The 15,687-nt window shown below is 34.2% G+C and overlaps 1 protein-coding gene across 3 annotated transcripts in view; it reads right to left on the bottom strand.

The window, feature by feature from the left end:
* The window catches only part of CDK12 (cyclin dependent kinase 12), a 39,443-nt gene that overhangs the window by 16,279 nt on the left and 7,477 nt on the right, over positions 1-15,687 (bottom strand). For all 3 annotated transcript variants that reach the window (XM_077164540.1, XM_077164541.1, XM_077164539.1), the window contains exons 3-6: positions 11,437-11,613; positions 7,942-8,081; positions 7,516-7,686; positions 4,296-4,485 (exon numbers count right to left, since the gene is read on the bottom strand). In XM_077164540.1, coding sequence (XP_077020655.1) covers positions 4,296-4,485; positions 7,516-7,686; positions 7,942-8,081; positions 11,437-11,613 — 678 coding nt within the window. The remainder of the gene's footprint in view (positions 1-4,295; positions 4,486-7,515; positions 7,687-7,941; positions 8,082-11,436; positions 11,614-15,687) is intronic.

Raw genomic sequence — 15,687 nt, forward strand, 5'->3', positions numbered from 1 at the left:
ACTAGAAGATATTAGGGGATAATTAGTTTCATTAGGCTATTTAAAACAAATCTCATGTCTGTAATTTAAAATACCAAGAAGAAAAATAAAAAGGAAACAAAGATGATAAAATGTGAATAACTTAATGTAATGATTAATGTTATTTATTAATGTCTTAACTTTTTTGTAATCTTGACATTTTTCATAATAAAATGAAAACCAAAACAATCCTGCGCTTACAATAGATTTTTTTCAAATGGGGAAGCACAGCTTTGAAGTGAGTGAACAATTTTTATAATAAACAAGACCCTCTCTAATAAGATGTTACCATCTCTCCTTACGCCATAAAGATATATGACTATCACCTTAGGAGGATTCTCAAATTTTAATGTGAAATAATAATCAATTTGGAGAGTATGGTCTGAGAATACACTGAAAACTACTCTCCTGGAAGGAACATATCCACCTTTCACTCAGTAACGACGATGTCAAGAAATACACATTTTTTAATTGGGACACTATTTGAAAAACAGTTGTTTTGGACAATCATATTTAAATTTTTGTGTATCCTATACATTCATATTTACAGCCTGCGTTACCTCTTGAGAAATGAAAAACCAGCCCACTGTCTGGTAGGGTGCTCGGGATAACTCAGCTACATAACACTTATTAGGCAGAAAAGTGACATGGAAGAAAACAAGAGGCTATGCTGGAAGGTACTCCCCAAAGTATGAAGAATATATATTAAAGCAAGATAACTACTAGCCTCAATTTCCTACACTAAAGCAACTCTGATCATTCCTTGTGAAGATTATGAGTACCTCACCCACTTGCCTCAACTGTTAGTAAATTTTTCTTAATCTTTAAGCCAATTCTGAAGAGGAAGAAATAAAGAAGCACTTCTTAAGCTCTATTCTGGGACAAAGAGGGTTCTTCTAATTTTCTGATATTCTTACTCTGCAGTCCTGAGATGATCTCAGACTGCAGGCACACAGTTAGACTGAAAGTGAAAATGGTGACAGACATATAATACTGGAAAATTAAGCTAGAATAATATCATCAGCACCTAGTACATTTCTTATCTGGCATATATAGGTACTAAGTAAATGTTTATTGAATGAAAATAGTCTAAGATGGACCATCCTTGCAACATTTTTACTTATTACTATTTTTCCCTTCCAACTAAGCCATCATGGTGATATGACATGGGAAATACTGGCAAGCATTTGGTAAAATAAATTAGAACAGAAACGCCATCATATTGTTTATTAAAACACAGCATCGCAGGAATAAACTGAATTGAGGGATCTGCAGAGAATCCTTTCCAATATGGCTGTTTTAGCTGCTTTTGATCTCAAAATCTCAAGTACTTAATGTCCCCATTCTCTCCCAGTTTACTAGCTCTCTACTACATTATACTTCTTTCCCTACATATTCTGGAAACCTTGGTTAATTCACCAAACTACTTCAGAGTTTGCTCCACTAGTGACCTTTTGAATATATAATCCATATATTCAAATTCTGGATCAAGAAAGAATTTGGCTTTTCTATTTCTACCAAGAAAATTTAACACAAGCTGAATGGGGAAGAAAAAAACCAAAAAACTTCACACCATCATATTAATTGGTGCCACTGCAAAATGTGTGGTTTTCTACTTCAAGCAGGTCCTCAATTGTGAGTTCTTTTACTTGTCTTTGGTCAGCAACCTGTCCTATTATGGTAGACTGTGATTACAAAACTGGTATTCTCCCTTAATGCTCTACTCTATCACCTACCCTCTCATACTCAGTAAATGACCTTCTTCATTGAAAAGAGAAGGATTATCAGTTCCTTAACATCCTATCTTTTACCTATAAATTTACTTACACCTATAACCTTCCTTTCCTCTTTCTCTTCAATTACAGAAAAAGGTATGTCAATGCCTTTTCTTTTTCAAGGATAACTTTTCCACCTGTGGCCTTGATCCCATATCCTCAAGAACCTTGCTCCTTTAATTATTTTGGTTCTCACTTCAATCTTCAACTATTTCCTCTGTATCCATTTTCTTTTCCCTTAGGACTTAAGTATGCCTGAGTGTCTGCCAGCTTTAAAAAAAAAAAAGATGACACCCATACCTATACCTTCTCATTAACAGTGCTACCCACCTACTCACCCCACATTAATGCCACCACTGATCTTTCAGTTTTCAGATTCTTCTTAGTTTTTATAATCTGTCTGCATCATCTGACACCTATGACCACTCTCTTCTTAAACTTGCCTATTCTGCACTCATGGTATTTTTCTTATTTTCTTCACATCTCTTTGACATTTCCTTGAGTTCTACCTTCTGACATCTTTTTTCAAATATATATTTTTTCATGGGCAGGCTCCGGGAATTGAACCTGGGTCTCCAGCATGGCAGGCAAGAACTCTGCCAGATTCATTGTTGTCCGCCCTGACATCTTTTTTATGCTTGATAACTCCCAAAACTATTCTGCTAGTTTTGACCTCCCATATGATCATAGGCCTATTAGACATTGCTATCCCGGATATGCAATAGATATTTCCAAAAGAGACTCACTCGTCACCCTATCCAACCTATTCTTCCTTCTGTATTCCCTGTATTGACTGGTAGTGCCACCCATCAAACTAGTTTCTCAAGTCAGAAATCTGGGAATTTTTCATCTTTCTCTTATCCATTACCCACCATTCACTTACTCACTTAAAGTCTACTAATTTACCAAGTCTATGCTGTCCACCCCTACCTGAAATGCCCTGGTTACTTCAGGCACTGACCATTTCTTATGGTGTTCTTAATAAGTCTCCCTACCTCCAATCTAAATATCAGACGGTACTCATTTAGTGTGCTTTCTAAAATAAGAAAACTATTTGCGCCTCCTTTAACTAAAATGATTTGGTCTTATTAGTAACTGGGTAAATACAAAAAGTAACTTAAAATAATGCATTCTTGTATAATTAAAAAACAAAAAACCAAACCAGCACGATTCAATGTCTATCACCTAAACAGATAAAATTTAAGCTCCTTAATGGGGTACACAAGATGTTCAAATAGGCTCTTTGCAACTGTCCTGCTTCGTCTCTTGCCATTACATGCTTCACCCTTCTTGGTCTAGCAATACTGATTTGTTTACACCTGGAAACTTGATCTCCCATTGTCAGACTTTCTGATAAACTGCTAATCATTTCTCAAAATTTCATAGCTTAGACAGCATCTTCCCAGATTCAAGGAAAAAAGTGGACTTAATATATGTTTACTAAACTGAACATTTATTTAATTAATGCTCTTATGAAATTCTGAGTTCCAGAAGGTGACTAACCAACCCATGTGGGATTTTTAGGGTTTAAGCAGGGATAGTGTTAAAATCAAACCTAGATGATTGGTCACTTAACACCATAAGGACATGAAATGTGCCAACGATCATTTTTTATTCCTATCTAGATAATGTATTTTAAATAGAATTGAGGGGTGCATGGGTAGTTCAGTGGCTAGAATGTCCACCTTTCATGTGGGAGACCCAGGTCTGATTCCTGGACTAAATAGAATTGAACAGAAATGTTAAAAATAATGGATGAATCACTGGATGTAAAAATGGATATAAGTGGCCCAATTACTTAAATAACCAAACACTAGCCTGATTTTAATGGTACCAGATTTGCTGTTTATCCTTCATTAACTAGGGCTATTTCAAAAGGCAAGTGTGCAAAATTCATCTGATGTCACCAATAAAGAGTGGGCAAATAACCAGGGAAGAAGAAAGCAGGAAATAAAAAATGGAAAAATTAACACCAGTTTATCACCAGATTCCCATCTGTCTACATTATTTAAAATCTAGGAGTAAGTACTGGACAGAAATGCCAACCACAACTACACCTGTGTATATTCTGAAAGGCAATAACTGAGAAAGGCTCAAAAGCGACTAAAGGAGTAGGCACATTTCTCCCCAGTAAATGAGGTGGGATATCATTAAGAACTTATCCTTTGTTAGAATTTGTTAAGGGCCACAAAAGTATTATTTACTAGCCACAACAAAAGGCTTTCTGAACACTCTTGTAGGAACTGAGTGATTCGCTAAAATGCCTGCATGTAAAAACCTTTACAATCCTTCCTCTGTTAATTTCCTACCAAAACTGAGTCTGGAGGCTGTTCTGATCAGAGTTCCCCTATCATAAGCAGTCCCAAAGATACAAACATTGGATGTGTGCAAATACAAAAAATTGCCCTCTTGAGCCTACTTATAATCCTTATCAATTAGCTGAAATTAAAGGGATCTGAGGAAAGGAAGAAAGTACCCAGCCTAATTTAGTTACTATATTACCTGTTATTCAGCAAAATGTTAGAACACTTAATATCCCGATGCAGAAAATTCTTTTTGTGACAGTAATCCAATCCTTCCATAAGCTGTTTCATGAATGACTTGATATGGTCCTCAGAAAAGTGCACCAAACCAGATTCTAGCAATCCCATTAAGTCGTGGTCCATATACTCAAATACAAGGTAAAAGGCACCTAAATAAGATGAGAAAAATTAGAAACAAGAAAAAAAAAAAGATACTGAAATGATAATTCCTCAAATTTTAATAAAACTTTGGAGCTGAACATAAATAAGACTATCTGAAACAATCCTTTAATTTTATAGAAGAAACTGAAATTAAAAACAGCTGAATAGTATGGTCCCACTGATGTGAACCGACATTCGAGAATAAACTTGGAATATGTCATTGGTAAAAAAAAAAAAAAAATAGTAATAACATAAAACAAAAACATGAAAACAACAACAAAAAGCATGCCTCAACCGTAATAGGCCCCAAATCAGAAGGAGACACCCCAAGATTTATTGCAAATGAACTAAGACTAGTGCCTACAGAAGAAAGATTTTTTTATTATAATTAAATAAAGAAGGAATAATAAAAGATATATGAAAAAAAAAAAAACAGCTGAATAACTTGCCCCTTCTAAAAATGAAATACAGAATTACCATTTGAGTTAATCTTCTGACTCCTAGACCAATGCTCTCTGGACTACTTATGTCTTGAGGGGACAACTGCCCTGACCAGGTTGTAATAAATACTATTGACTTTTATGATCTAAACAAGGATTGGCAAATTATAAAAATCCAGCCTCTACCTGTTGTTATAAAGTTTTACTTGTAACACAGCCATGCCCATTTATTACACACTGTTTATGACTATTTTCTTGGAGGTCTTTATCTTGTCAACAGGACCCACATACTATGCCAGGGGCAATATGGTACAGTTGGTATAAATTATTAGTGAAATTCATAGTAATTAAGAACGGAAAAAAAGAAGGATCATGTACTCCAACCCCCTAAGGAGTAAGAAGTACTTCAACAGACTAGTTGTGCAAGATTTGAAACCCAAACTACCTTCTCACTTTTGGAAGGAGCATGATGGAGATAAATTTTGTAACATAAGAAATATTAGACCTAGTTAGATAATCCATCTATCCTGTTTAAAATTCTGTCTCACGGTAGCATAAAGACAGGGATTCTTCAAGGATAATCTGAACACTCTGAAATACTACTCAACAATTTAAATGTGGTTAATTTTTTTTTTTAAGAGTGGAATCCATAACTTTCAAAAGATGGTCAAAGAGGTCCACGACTCCAAAAAACTTTAAGAACTATTGCATTAAAGGAATTGGCCTGGAGAGACTTATCTAAGCCCTTTCATACAAATTAATAAGAAAAATACAAAAATCCAAGGTAAGTGGGCAAATGACAAAGACAATTCAAAAAAAAAGGGAAAGTAAATAAAACTAATAGACATGTAAAACAAAAAAACCCAGAAACCCAGAAGTAATGTAAGAAATGTGATCTAAAATATACTTCGCCTAGCAAGATGACAATTATTTTTAAAGATAAACTCAATACTGGGGAGGTTTCAGTAAGACGGCACTCACTGGAAGGAGATAAATATTTTCCTTTTTTAAAAGCAATCTACCATCAAATATGAAAATTCCTTTGCTCAAATAATTTTATTTCTAAGAAGATACACTAACAAAAATAAATAAAAATGTAAAGACTTATGTACAAAGATGCTGAATGTAGTGCTATTATACAATGTTACTATATTTAAAAATATATATAAAACAGAGGAATGATAAAGTAAATACGGGTTTCTTACCTTTATACATAATCATTAAATACTCAATAGTATGGAAAATTGCTTATAACATGTAATAATACCCTAAATATACTTTTTGATTTCAGTTATGCTAAAATGAATATAATATACATAATATAAAGTAATAGAAGGAAATAAAACCAAAACGTGATTTTCTATGGGTAGCTGTATGTTGGGACAGAGTGGGAGAGAACTGATTGCTGCTCTCTTTTGTTTACTTTTCAAGTTTTTCTGCAATGGACATGCATTTCATCCATGTATTAATTTATTACTTTAATTTAGTCATGAAAGATTTGAAAAAGAATTTAAACAGCACATGTTAAATGATTTAAACACTAAAGAATGGCACGGATTAAAAGTAAGCATCTCTCCAAAAGCGCCCAATTAACATTATGTATATCCTTCTAGAAACTAGCCATACATTGGGTAATTTTTATAATCAGAAGAGAAAAATATTGAGACACACCCTGAAATATACCTAATACTTTTCTATTAAGGCCTGACCTTCATAAGCAGAGATTCCTTTTGTTTGCTTTCAAATCACATATTTATTACTCGAGCAGTGCTGTTCTAACAGTAACATGCTTGAGGTTTTGTAAATAAGCTTAAAATTATTCATTACCTTCCTAGTTTTATGTACCTCAATCATATTCTCTCATTCCAGACTATATTCACAGATGCCCTCTCTTCACTTGATCCTAAAAGCTTTATTTTCAGTTGCCCATCATGAAACCTTTTTCAAATTTGCTTTAATAAAGGGAGATTACACGACATCATATGCAGACTACTTCAATGGAAACAATATGAAAAATTTTATTCCCTAAACAGGAACAAAAGATACAACTCCAGGAAAACAAACCACTATGTGACCTGAAAAGCTGTTCCAAAAATCTGTGCTTTCAATTTTAAACTGTTATCAGTAAAAAGCTATTAAAAAAGTTATGGATTAGTATAAACAATAAGCAGAAGGGATAATATAAAGTAAAAGTAACTGATAAATTGGGTCTTTTTCCATAATTGTTATAACAATATAATTTGTAATAAAGAGACCTAAAAAACAAAGACATAAAAAATCTAGGAAAACTTGTTGGAAAGATGGTCTTATATCACTGGCTTTACTGGGGATTATAGTAAACCCTGATAATACACACTTTAATGATTAACAATGATTTCTAAAAGTATAGAGAGTACAATGATGAAGAACAGACAGTTTATAAAATAAGCACTATTCAACACAAGAGCAATCTGCCATCATCTTAATTCCGGTATGGATTACAGAAAAATGCTGGTCTTTAGAACTACCTATTCAAAACTTCAAATAGGCAAACAAAGTTAAGAAAGGAAATAAGATTTTACCAGCCTATCCTGTAGAAACACAATTCTTTGCTAGTACCTTTGTCCTTTTTGAAATCCAGTGCATCTTGTTTATCTGTGACAATTTCCTTCATGTTAACAACACTTCGGTGGATCAACTGACGAAGGATTTTGATTTCACGAATGGCTGTGATTGGGAAGCCCTCTTTCTCATTGTCTAGTCTCACTTTCTTCAGGGCCACTAGTTCCCCTGTCAAACAAATTCAAACCATTATCATTATCAAACAACATTTTGTGGCCACTATCATGAACCAGCCAATATATGGTCTTGCTCTGAAAGACAGAATTAGTGCCTACTCATACATGAGATACTTTTTACATCTTGGGAAAAAAAATTCTAATGTTCACTTTCTTGACTGATTTTTTTACTTCCTACATCACATAAGATATCAGCATCGCTAAGATGTTAACCTTCTGACATTTAGACTTCTGTAGCAACATTTACCTGTGTCTTTGTCCTTGGCTTTATATACTTGGCCATAGGTTCCCTCTCCAATAATCCCAATAATGTCAAATTTGTCCACACAGCGTTTCCCCCAGTCACTTTCTGTTTGTCTTCTTTCTCCATAACGAGGGCAACAAATTCTAAAAAAGGCAAACAAAAATTAAAAACAATAAAAAAAGTGACTTTAAAAAAAATAATGCAGTGAGGACAACACAATCAAAAGGTCAAGCCCTCAATCTTGGGATTTGTTCATATGAAACTTATACCCGCAAGGGACAGACAAAGCTTACTTAAAATAAGGCCTAAGAGTCACCCCCAAAGAACCACTTTTGTTGCTCAGATGTAGTCTCTCTCTCTCTCTCTCTCAGCCAACATGGCAAGCAAACTCACCGCTGCCCCTGTCCCTACATGGGACAAAAACCCTAGAATGACCTGGGACTTTCTCGATTGAAAGTGGGAAGAGAGAAATGAGACAAAATAAAGTGTCAATGGCTAAGAGATTTCAGAGTCGAGAGGTTATCCTGGAGGTTATTCTTACACATTATACAGATACTCCCTTTTTAGATTAAGGTGTATTAGGATAGAGGGAAGTGCCTAAAACTGTAGAGCTTTGTTCCAGAAGCCATGTTTCTTGAAAATGATTGTTTAATATTTAGCTTTCACAATGTGACTGTGTGATTGTGAAAACCTTGTGTCTGATGCTCTTTTTAACAACGGTATGAAAAGATGAGTAAAATATATGGATTAAAACTAAAGAAAAGGGGGAACAAATATTAAAATTAAAACATATATACATATTGGATAGCTGGAAATACTATGGCCAATGAGAGGGAGGGGTTAGGGGTATGGTATGTATGAGCTTTTTACTTTTTTCTTTTTATTTCTTCTTCTAGAGCGATGCAAACGTTCTAAAAAATGATCATGGTGATGAATATACAACTATGTGATGATACTGTGAGCCATTGACTGTACACCATGTATGGAATATTTTTATGTTAAGAATGTAGGTGCTGGGTGGGCCATGGTGGCTCAGCAGGCAAGAATGCTTGCCTGCCATGCCAGAGGACCCGGGTTCGATTCCCAGTGCCTGCCCGTGTAAAACAAACAAACAACAACAAAAAGAATGTATGTGTTTGTATATTGCTGTATCAATAAAAATTAAAAATAAATAAATAATAAATCTAGGGCAGTGCAACAGTGGCTCAGTGGCAGAATTCTTGCCTGCCATATCAGAGACCTGGGTTTGATTTCTGGAGCTGAACATGCAAAAAAAAAAATCTTCAAAGAAGAAAACCTAATTCTTTTATGATAATTTCATTGTATCTTTCCTGGATTTCTTTATTAAAAAGAAATCAACTGTTATGAAATAAATAATCTCTTACAGTGGCTAAGACAGATTTTTGGCTTCAGGAAGACCTAAGATTAAATAACAGATTTGTTGCTTATTTTCTGACCTCTGTAGAGGAATGACTGGTTTTCTCTGCTGTAGAATGGGAAAAGAAACCCTATACCATAGGGTTACTATAAAAATAAAATATAAAACTTTGACAATAATACCAACTCAATATAATGGTTAACTATTTTCACTACTGACTGGAGAGTGTTGGCAATCAGATCAAACCTGGATTCTACTACATTTATGACACAGCAAGTTTTGTGCTTTAGGGAAAAAGAACCCCACATGCTAATTTTAATGTTGTGCATGGTTGACATACCCTGAATAAAAGCGCTTTTCCTCCTCTTTAATACTCTAAGTATTATGAATTTAAAAAAACACAAGGGATCAGTGTTCATTTTATATTTGAAATTAGTAAATTATTACACTTCTAAAAACACAGCTAGACAACACTACATAACAAATACAATAATGTTAGTACACTGAAAGAAGCTGAATGTGAGAATGATAGAGGGAGGAGGGCTGGGGGCACAAATGAAATCAGAAGGAAAGAGACGATAAAGACTGAGATGTATAATCTAGGAATGCCTAGAGTATACAATGATAGACTGAATGTACAAATTAAAAAATGTATTTGCATGAGGAAGAACAAAGAAATGTCAATATTGCAGGGTGTTGAAGATAGATGGTCATTCATATTTAAAAACTTTAACTTACGTATGAGACTAAAGCAAAAAATGTTTATTTGGTACAAAATTTATATTTCAACTAGTGCATTTCCTAATGTAACTTATATGGAGTTTAATTGAACACCATAAGTACACGGAACCTTGAATAGGGCATAAGATTTTATAGGTTTGTCCAAAGCAATGCCCCAATAAATCCCAGAGTGATTTGAACAGTGAATAAAAGAGTATTCGCAAAGCCCCCTTGGGGAAATGGTGAGAAAGCGGGAAAATTTAACTTTTCCATTTGGAGACTTCCTGATATTCTCGCAAGGAGTGAGGACAACAAAATCAATAGGTTGAGCCCTCAATGTTGGGGTTTGTTCATATGAAACTTACACGTGCAAAGAATAGACTAAGCGTACTTAAAATCAGGCCTAAGAGTCACCCCCCAGAGAACCTCTTTTGTTGCTCAGATATGGCCTCTCTTTCTCTCTCAGCCAAAACGGCAAACTCACTGTCCTCCCCCATCTACATGGGACATGACTCTCAGGGGTGTAAACCTCCCTGGCAATGTGGGACAGAAATCCTAGAATGAGCTGGGACTCAGCATCAAGGGACTGAGAAAAGATTCTCGACTGAAAGGTGGAAGAGAAAAATGAGACAAAATAAAGTCTCAGTGGCTGAGAGATTTTAAACAGAGTCGAGAGGTTCTCCTGGAGGTTATTCTTATGCATTTTATAGATATTCCCTTTTTAGTTTAAGGTGTATTAGAGAGGCTAGAGGGAAGTGCCTGAAACTGTAGAGTTGTGTTCTAGTAGCTATGTTTCTTGAAGATGATTGTATGATATAGCTTTCACAAAGTGACTACATGATTGTGAAAACCTTGTGTCTGATGCTCCTTTCATATACAGTATTGGACAGATGAGTAAAAAATATGGATTAAAAATAAATAATAGGGGGAATAAATGTTAAAATAAATTAGGTAGAGGGAAATATTATTGGTCAATGAGGGGGAGTGGTAAGGGGTATGGTATGCATGAGGTTTTTCTTTTTATTTCTTTTTCTGGAGTGATGTAAATGTTCTGAGAAATGATCATGGTGATGAATATACAACTATGTGATGATACTGTGAGCCACTGACTACACACCAAGTATGGAATGTTTATACATTAAGAGTGTTCGTGTTGTATGTTGATTGGTTTCATTAATAAAAAACAAACAAACAAAACCACAGCTATGTTATCTGTAGGTTATGTGTGGGATGAAAGGATCTCCTAGGAAGCCTTTATTTATTAGATAAAATAAAAAACAAATTTTAGGACCAAACATACATGATCTTACCAGCATGGTTTGTGCAATAAAACTGTGAGATTTAGGTTGAAAGGTAAGGAAGAAAGCTATAATTAATGGTAAGTTTCTCCAAAAACTCACTTTGGTCTCTTTTTATATGGTTGCTGAGGTGGTGTGATTGCCTTTGGTTCTGGAGAGTCTGGGGGAGATGGATCCCCACCAGGGAGCTCTGGAGGGAGAGGAAGGTCTGTGAGTAGGTGACGTGTCTTCTGTTCCTTCTCTCTCTTTACAGGTTTTGAAGGAAGAGTTTCTTTTGGACTAAACAATAGAGGGAAAAAGAAGAAAAAGATCACAATTATTTAACAAATAAAATTATTCAATGAAGATTATAATGGCTGACTGCTAAAAGATTACAGAAATTTTTATTTTTAAGGAATAAAACATGGAATATAGCATAAGGAAATGGAGCTTACAACAGCTATAGATATTTGGATTTTACAAAAAGAGTTCTATAACATATTAAAGGATCAATGAAAATTTTGAGATATTACTTGTAGTTCCATTATCAAACTCTTTCTTTAGTGTCCTTCTAGAGTCGATTTGGATTTTCACTGAGATGAAATAAAATGCAGGAAGTAATCATCTTGAATTCCTAAAGTACCACTGAAACTCATGGAGTTCACCATCTTTATATTTTAACTAGCAAAGATTTAAAGAATGAATGAGAGCTCAACAATTTAACACTACTATATTACCAAAGTTGTGGAGAGAATGTGTAAAAAAGAAATGCTATTCTAGGGTGTTTTGCAAGAGATATAGTTAAGCTGGAAATCAAAACAAGCGAAAAAATATTGACAGTCTATTGGTCTAGAAGCAGAAGGCAATCATCTCTGACCAGCGAAAATAATCCTAATCAACTATCTCAGGATAGGAAGGCAGAAGCTGGCCTCTCGTGATAATCAGCGTATTAACAGTATAGAAATCAGTGACAGGGGGAAAAAGTAGTTTTCCTGGAATATGCTGAAAAAAAAAAACAGTTTTCAGACTCAACTTTTAAACCATCTCAATTTATTTAAGAGTAAAGGAAGATTCTATGCCACGTACATCCTTAGAAAAGATACAAATATATAGTACAGCACACTAAATCATGCCTACAAATAAAACCATGCTAAATAATAAGTCTTTTCTATTGCTCCATAGTTTCAAAGGGTTGAAAAGGGTCTCAGAACCCTAATCACCTTTTAATTTCTCTTCCACTATTCTGACAGGTAGTTATACAAATATGTACTTTTTGCACAAACACTTCCATAGGAATATCCCTTGCTGCATATTTTAAAAGCAGATTACAGCCCTTCGTGTGTGAAATTCTACCTCTATTCCAAAAAAAGAATGTTGTTCATTTAAAATATTAGAACACAATCCTAAGAGCTACTACTTGCTACCAATTTTCATCATTTTGATCTCTCCCTTGTAAATCAAACAACACAAGAGAATTCTAAGATAGCTTGTACCACATCAACTTAGCGAAGACAGCAGAGTACAAAATGAACATCAAAAATATTCTATTGAGTTACTGGTAGAGATGAAAACACAACACTATTTGCACTAAGATTTTTCTGCCCTGCAACAAAACCCATTACTAGAAAACTCTTGAGCCTGAATGTAATATAGATAATTTTTAAAAGCTTCCCCAATTTTCATGACCTTCAGGGAAGAAAATTCATAATTTCTTCATTTCTAATGTCAGAAAATTCTTTATCTCAATTCCTCATGATTCAAAAATAGATTTCTTTTTGGTTCTGTTTCACTTAGACGGACGAGAACAGGTGAAATATTTGAATTGCCTCACCATCATTTCATACAAGTCCAGTCTATATTTTATATTTAGGCTTTATTTTCTTCAAGGTTTATGCTATGGTATCATGTAAAAGTTCATTATTAAGAAAATGTACATTGCTTTTGGAAAATTACATTTTCAGCATGTTTATTTCAGGAATAAATGGTTGACAGGATATGTACTTACTACCAGCTCAGAGCACACAATTTGAATGAAGGTCAAATTCTGACTTAACAAATCCATTTTGTACCAAAACCATGAAATAATGATGGCCCACAAAGATGCAATGCTTAATATTATGATCTTTATCCTTTAACGAAGAATACTCATTAAAATATAGCTCTACAAAGTGCTGAGGACATACAGGTAGATAGAGAGAGATCCAACACAGAGAAGCAGATACTGTAATCAAAGTCCTTACTTGAAGATTTAGTACCAGGAAGTGCTAAAGCACAGTATCAACATCAGTACTTCCTAGTTCCCTATTTATACCTGAGGACAGGTTCACATGTGGTGAGTACACTGTATAACATCTGTGTATGATAATTAAAACTAACAAAAAAGCAACAAGCTTTAGGGCTGTCCAAATTTTAAAATCTGGATAATCTCTTGGAATTCATGATAACGGGGTTTAATCTGTAGGCGCAACAAAAACATCTCTAGTAAGTTTATTTTTAATAAAGAAAGCATCTGGAATTTACATTTAAACTATTTAAAAAGTAATTTAAGGGCAGGCCACGGTGGCTCAGCAGGCAGAGTTCTCGCCTGCCAAGCCGGAAACCGGGGTTCAATTCCTGGTGCCTGCCCATGCCAAAAGAAAAAAAAAGTAATCTGGTTTCCCAATAGATAATTTTCAAGTTTTAACAGCATATACTACTTTAAGTATTATCATGTATCCTCTTCACCTTAAAGCAAGTTGTTTAAAAAGTAAGTTCATTTATATTTACAAACTTGTATTACAAATTTGAGTTGAGTACACAAAAAAATGTGAACCAAACATTCTATCAGCAAAGTCCTAAATCAAACTGGCATGCTCATAGAGATCCTTACTTTCTTTTCTACACATAACTCAATAATTCTAGACATAAAGTCTTTAAGAATGTAGAACATAGGTAAACGCCAAATGAACCAGGTTAACAAAAAATAGGGCAGAAGAAAAGAAGATAAACCTATGTGATTAAAAGAAATTTCTAAGGGAAGTATACAGATTAAAAGGAGGGAGCTCCATATGAATAACTATGCTCATGAAAAATGAATTTATGTCAGAACTGGGTGTTTGTAGCCTTTGCTTCTTGAAACCAGTAAGTATAGACCATGAATCAGAAAGGTTTTTGAGTAACCATTAGTAGAATTCACTCCTGCATTTGATACCTTGGTTAAGAGACTCCTGTCCAAAAATAAAGGTTTGAAAGAAAAATTCCATTCCTTTCCCAAAAGGATTCTAACTAAAAGAGGACAGATCCTCTAATACAGGTTTATATCACCCAGGTGCCAACTGATTTCTTAACTACATGCCTAGTGCCATTTTATGAAGGCCTGACTCCGGTTCTTTCAGCAGCTTTACTTATTTATTTAAACAACCAATATTTATTGACTGCACTCTGCACTGTATTTTTAAGGCACTGTACACAACAAAAAAGACGTGTAAGTCACATTCTCAACACTTAAGCTGCTGAGTGAGAAGATAAAATAGAAATATAAGTTCCTATGCAACTTGCAGATGTCTTTCTGACAAGTTTTCGTACATAAAAGTTATTTGAAATTATGTAAAAATTGGAAGCATTTGATTCATGGATAAAATAACCCCCCCAAAATTTTAAAATAAAACCCCTCAAAACCTCTTGAATTTAAAATTAATATATAATGAAAAATTAAACTGATAATGGCAATCTTCATTTTCATTTTTCTACTTTTAATAATTTTCTTATATTTTATGTGGAAAAGAGGAAATAGTTAATAATCAACTGATATTGCATAATAATAGATTTTTAAATAATTATATTGGATTAAGAAATAAAAGTTCTACTTCTGGAATCAGAATTAATATATAACAAAAGAAGTCCTGCTCACTTCATTTTCTCTCATATACTTTCTTAAGAATAGCCACATAACTCTCAAACATTAAATGGTCTTACTTTACCTTTCATCCCCAATCTGAAAGATGTGCCTGATCAAAATTATCCAACCTCTAGGAATCCGCACTCTACACTGACACATGGTAGGTTCAATAGTTATTTGTAGACCTGGTTAGCCAAGTAAACATTTCAAAATCAAGATTCTTAGCCACACTGATATTATAGTAACTACGTAAACCAATATTTAAATGAGGAACCTGTGGACAGATAATGGGCAAGGGTCCCTCTGAATAAATGCTCAACTATTTCCTTTCCCAACAAAAACTATACAAACACATAGTTTTCATCTCTGAGAAATATATTTTGTATGTCAAACAAATTTTTCTATGTATATTTCAGGTTCTGTTTTCCTCTGCAGTTCTCAGGGGGTGGCAAAACTCATAAATACCTATTAACATTAGAAAGAGCATGTGGAACGTT

This window comes from Tamandua tetradactyla, chromosome 6 (assembly GCF_023851605.1).
Source record: "Tamandua tetradactyla isolate mTamTet1 chromosome 6, mTamTet1.pri, whole genome shotgun sequence".
NCBI classification, from domain to species: domain Eukaryota; kingdom Metazoa; phylum Chordata; class Mammalia; order Pilosa; family Myrmecophagidae; genus Tamandua; species Tamandua tetradactyla.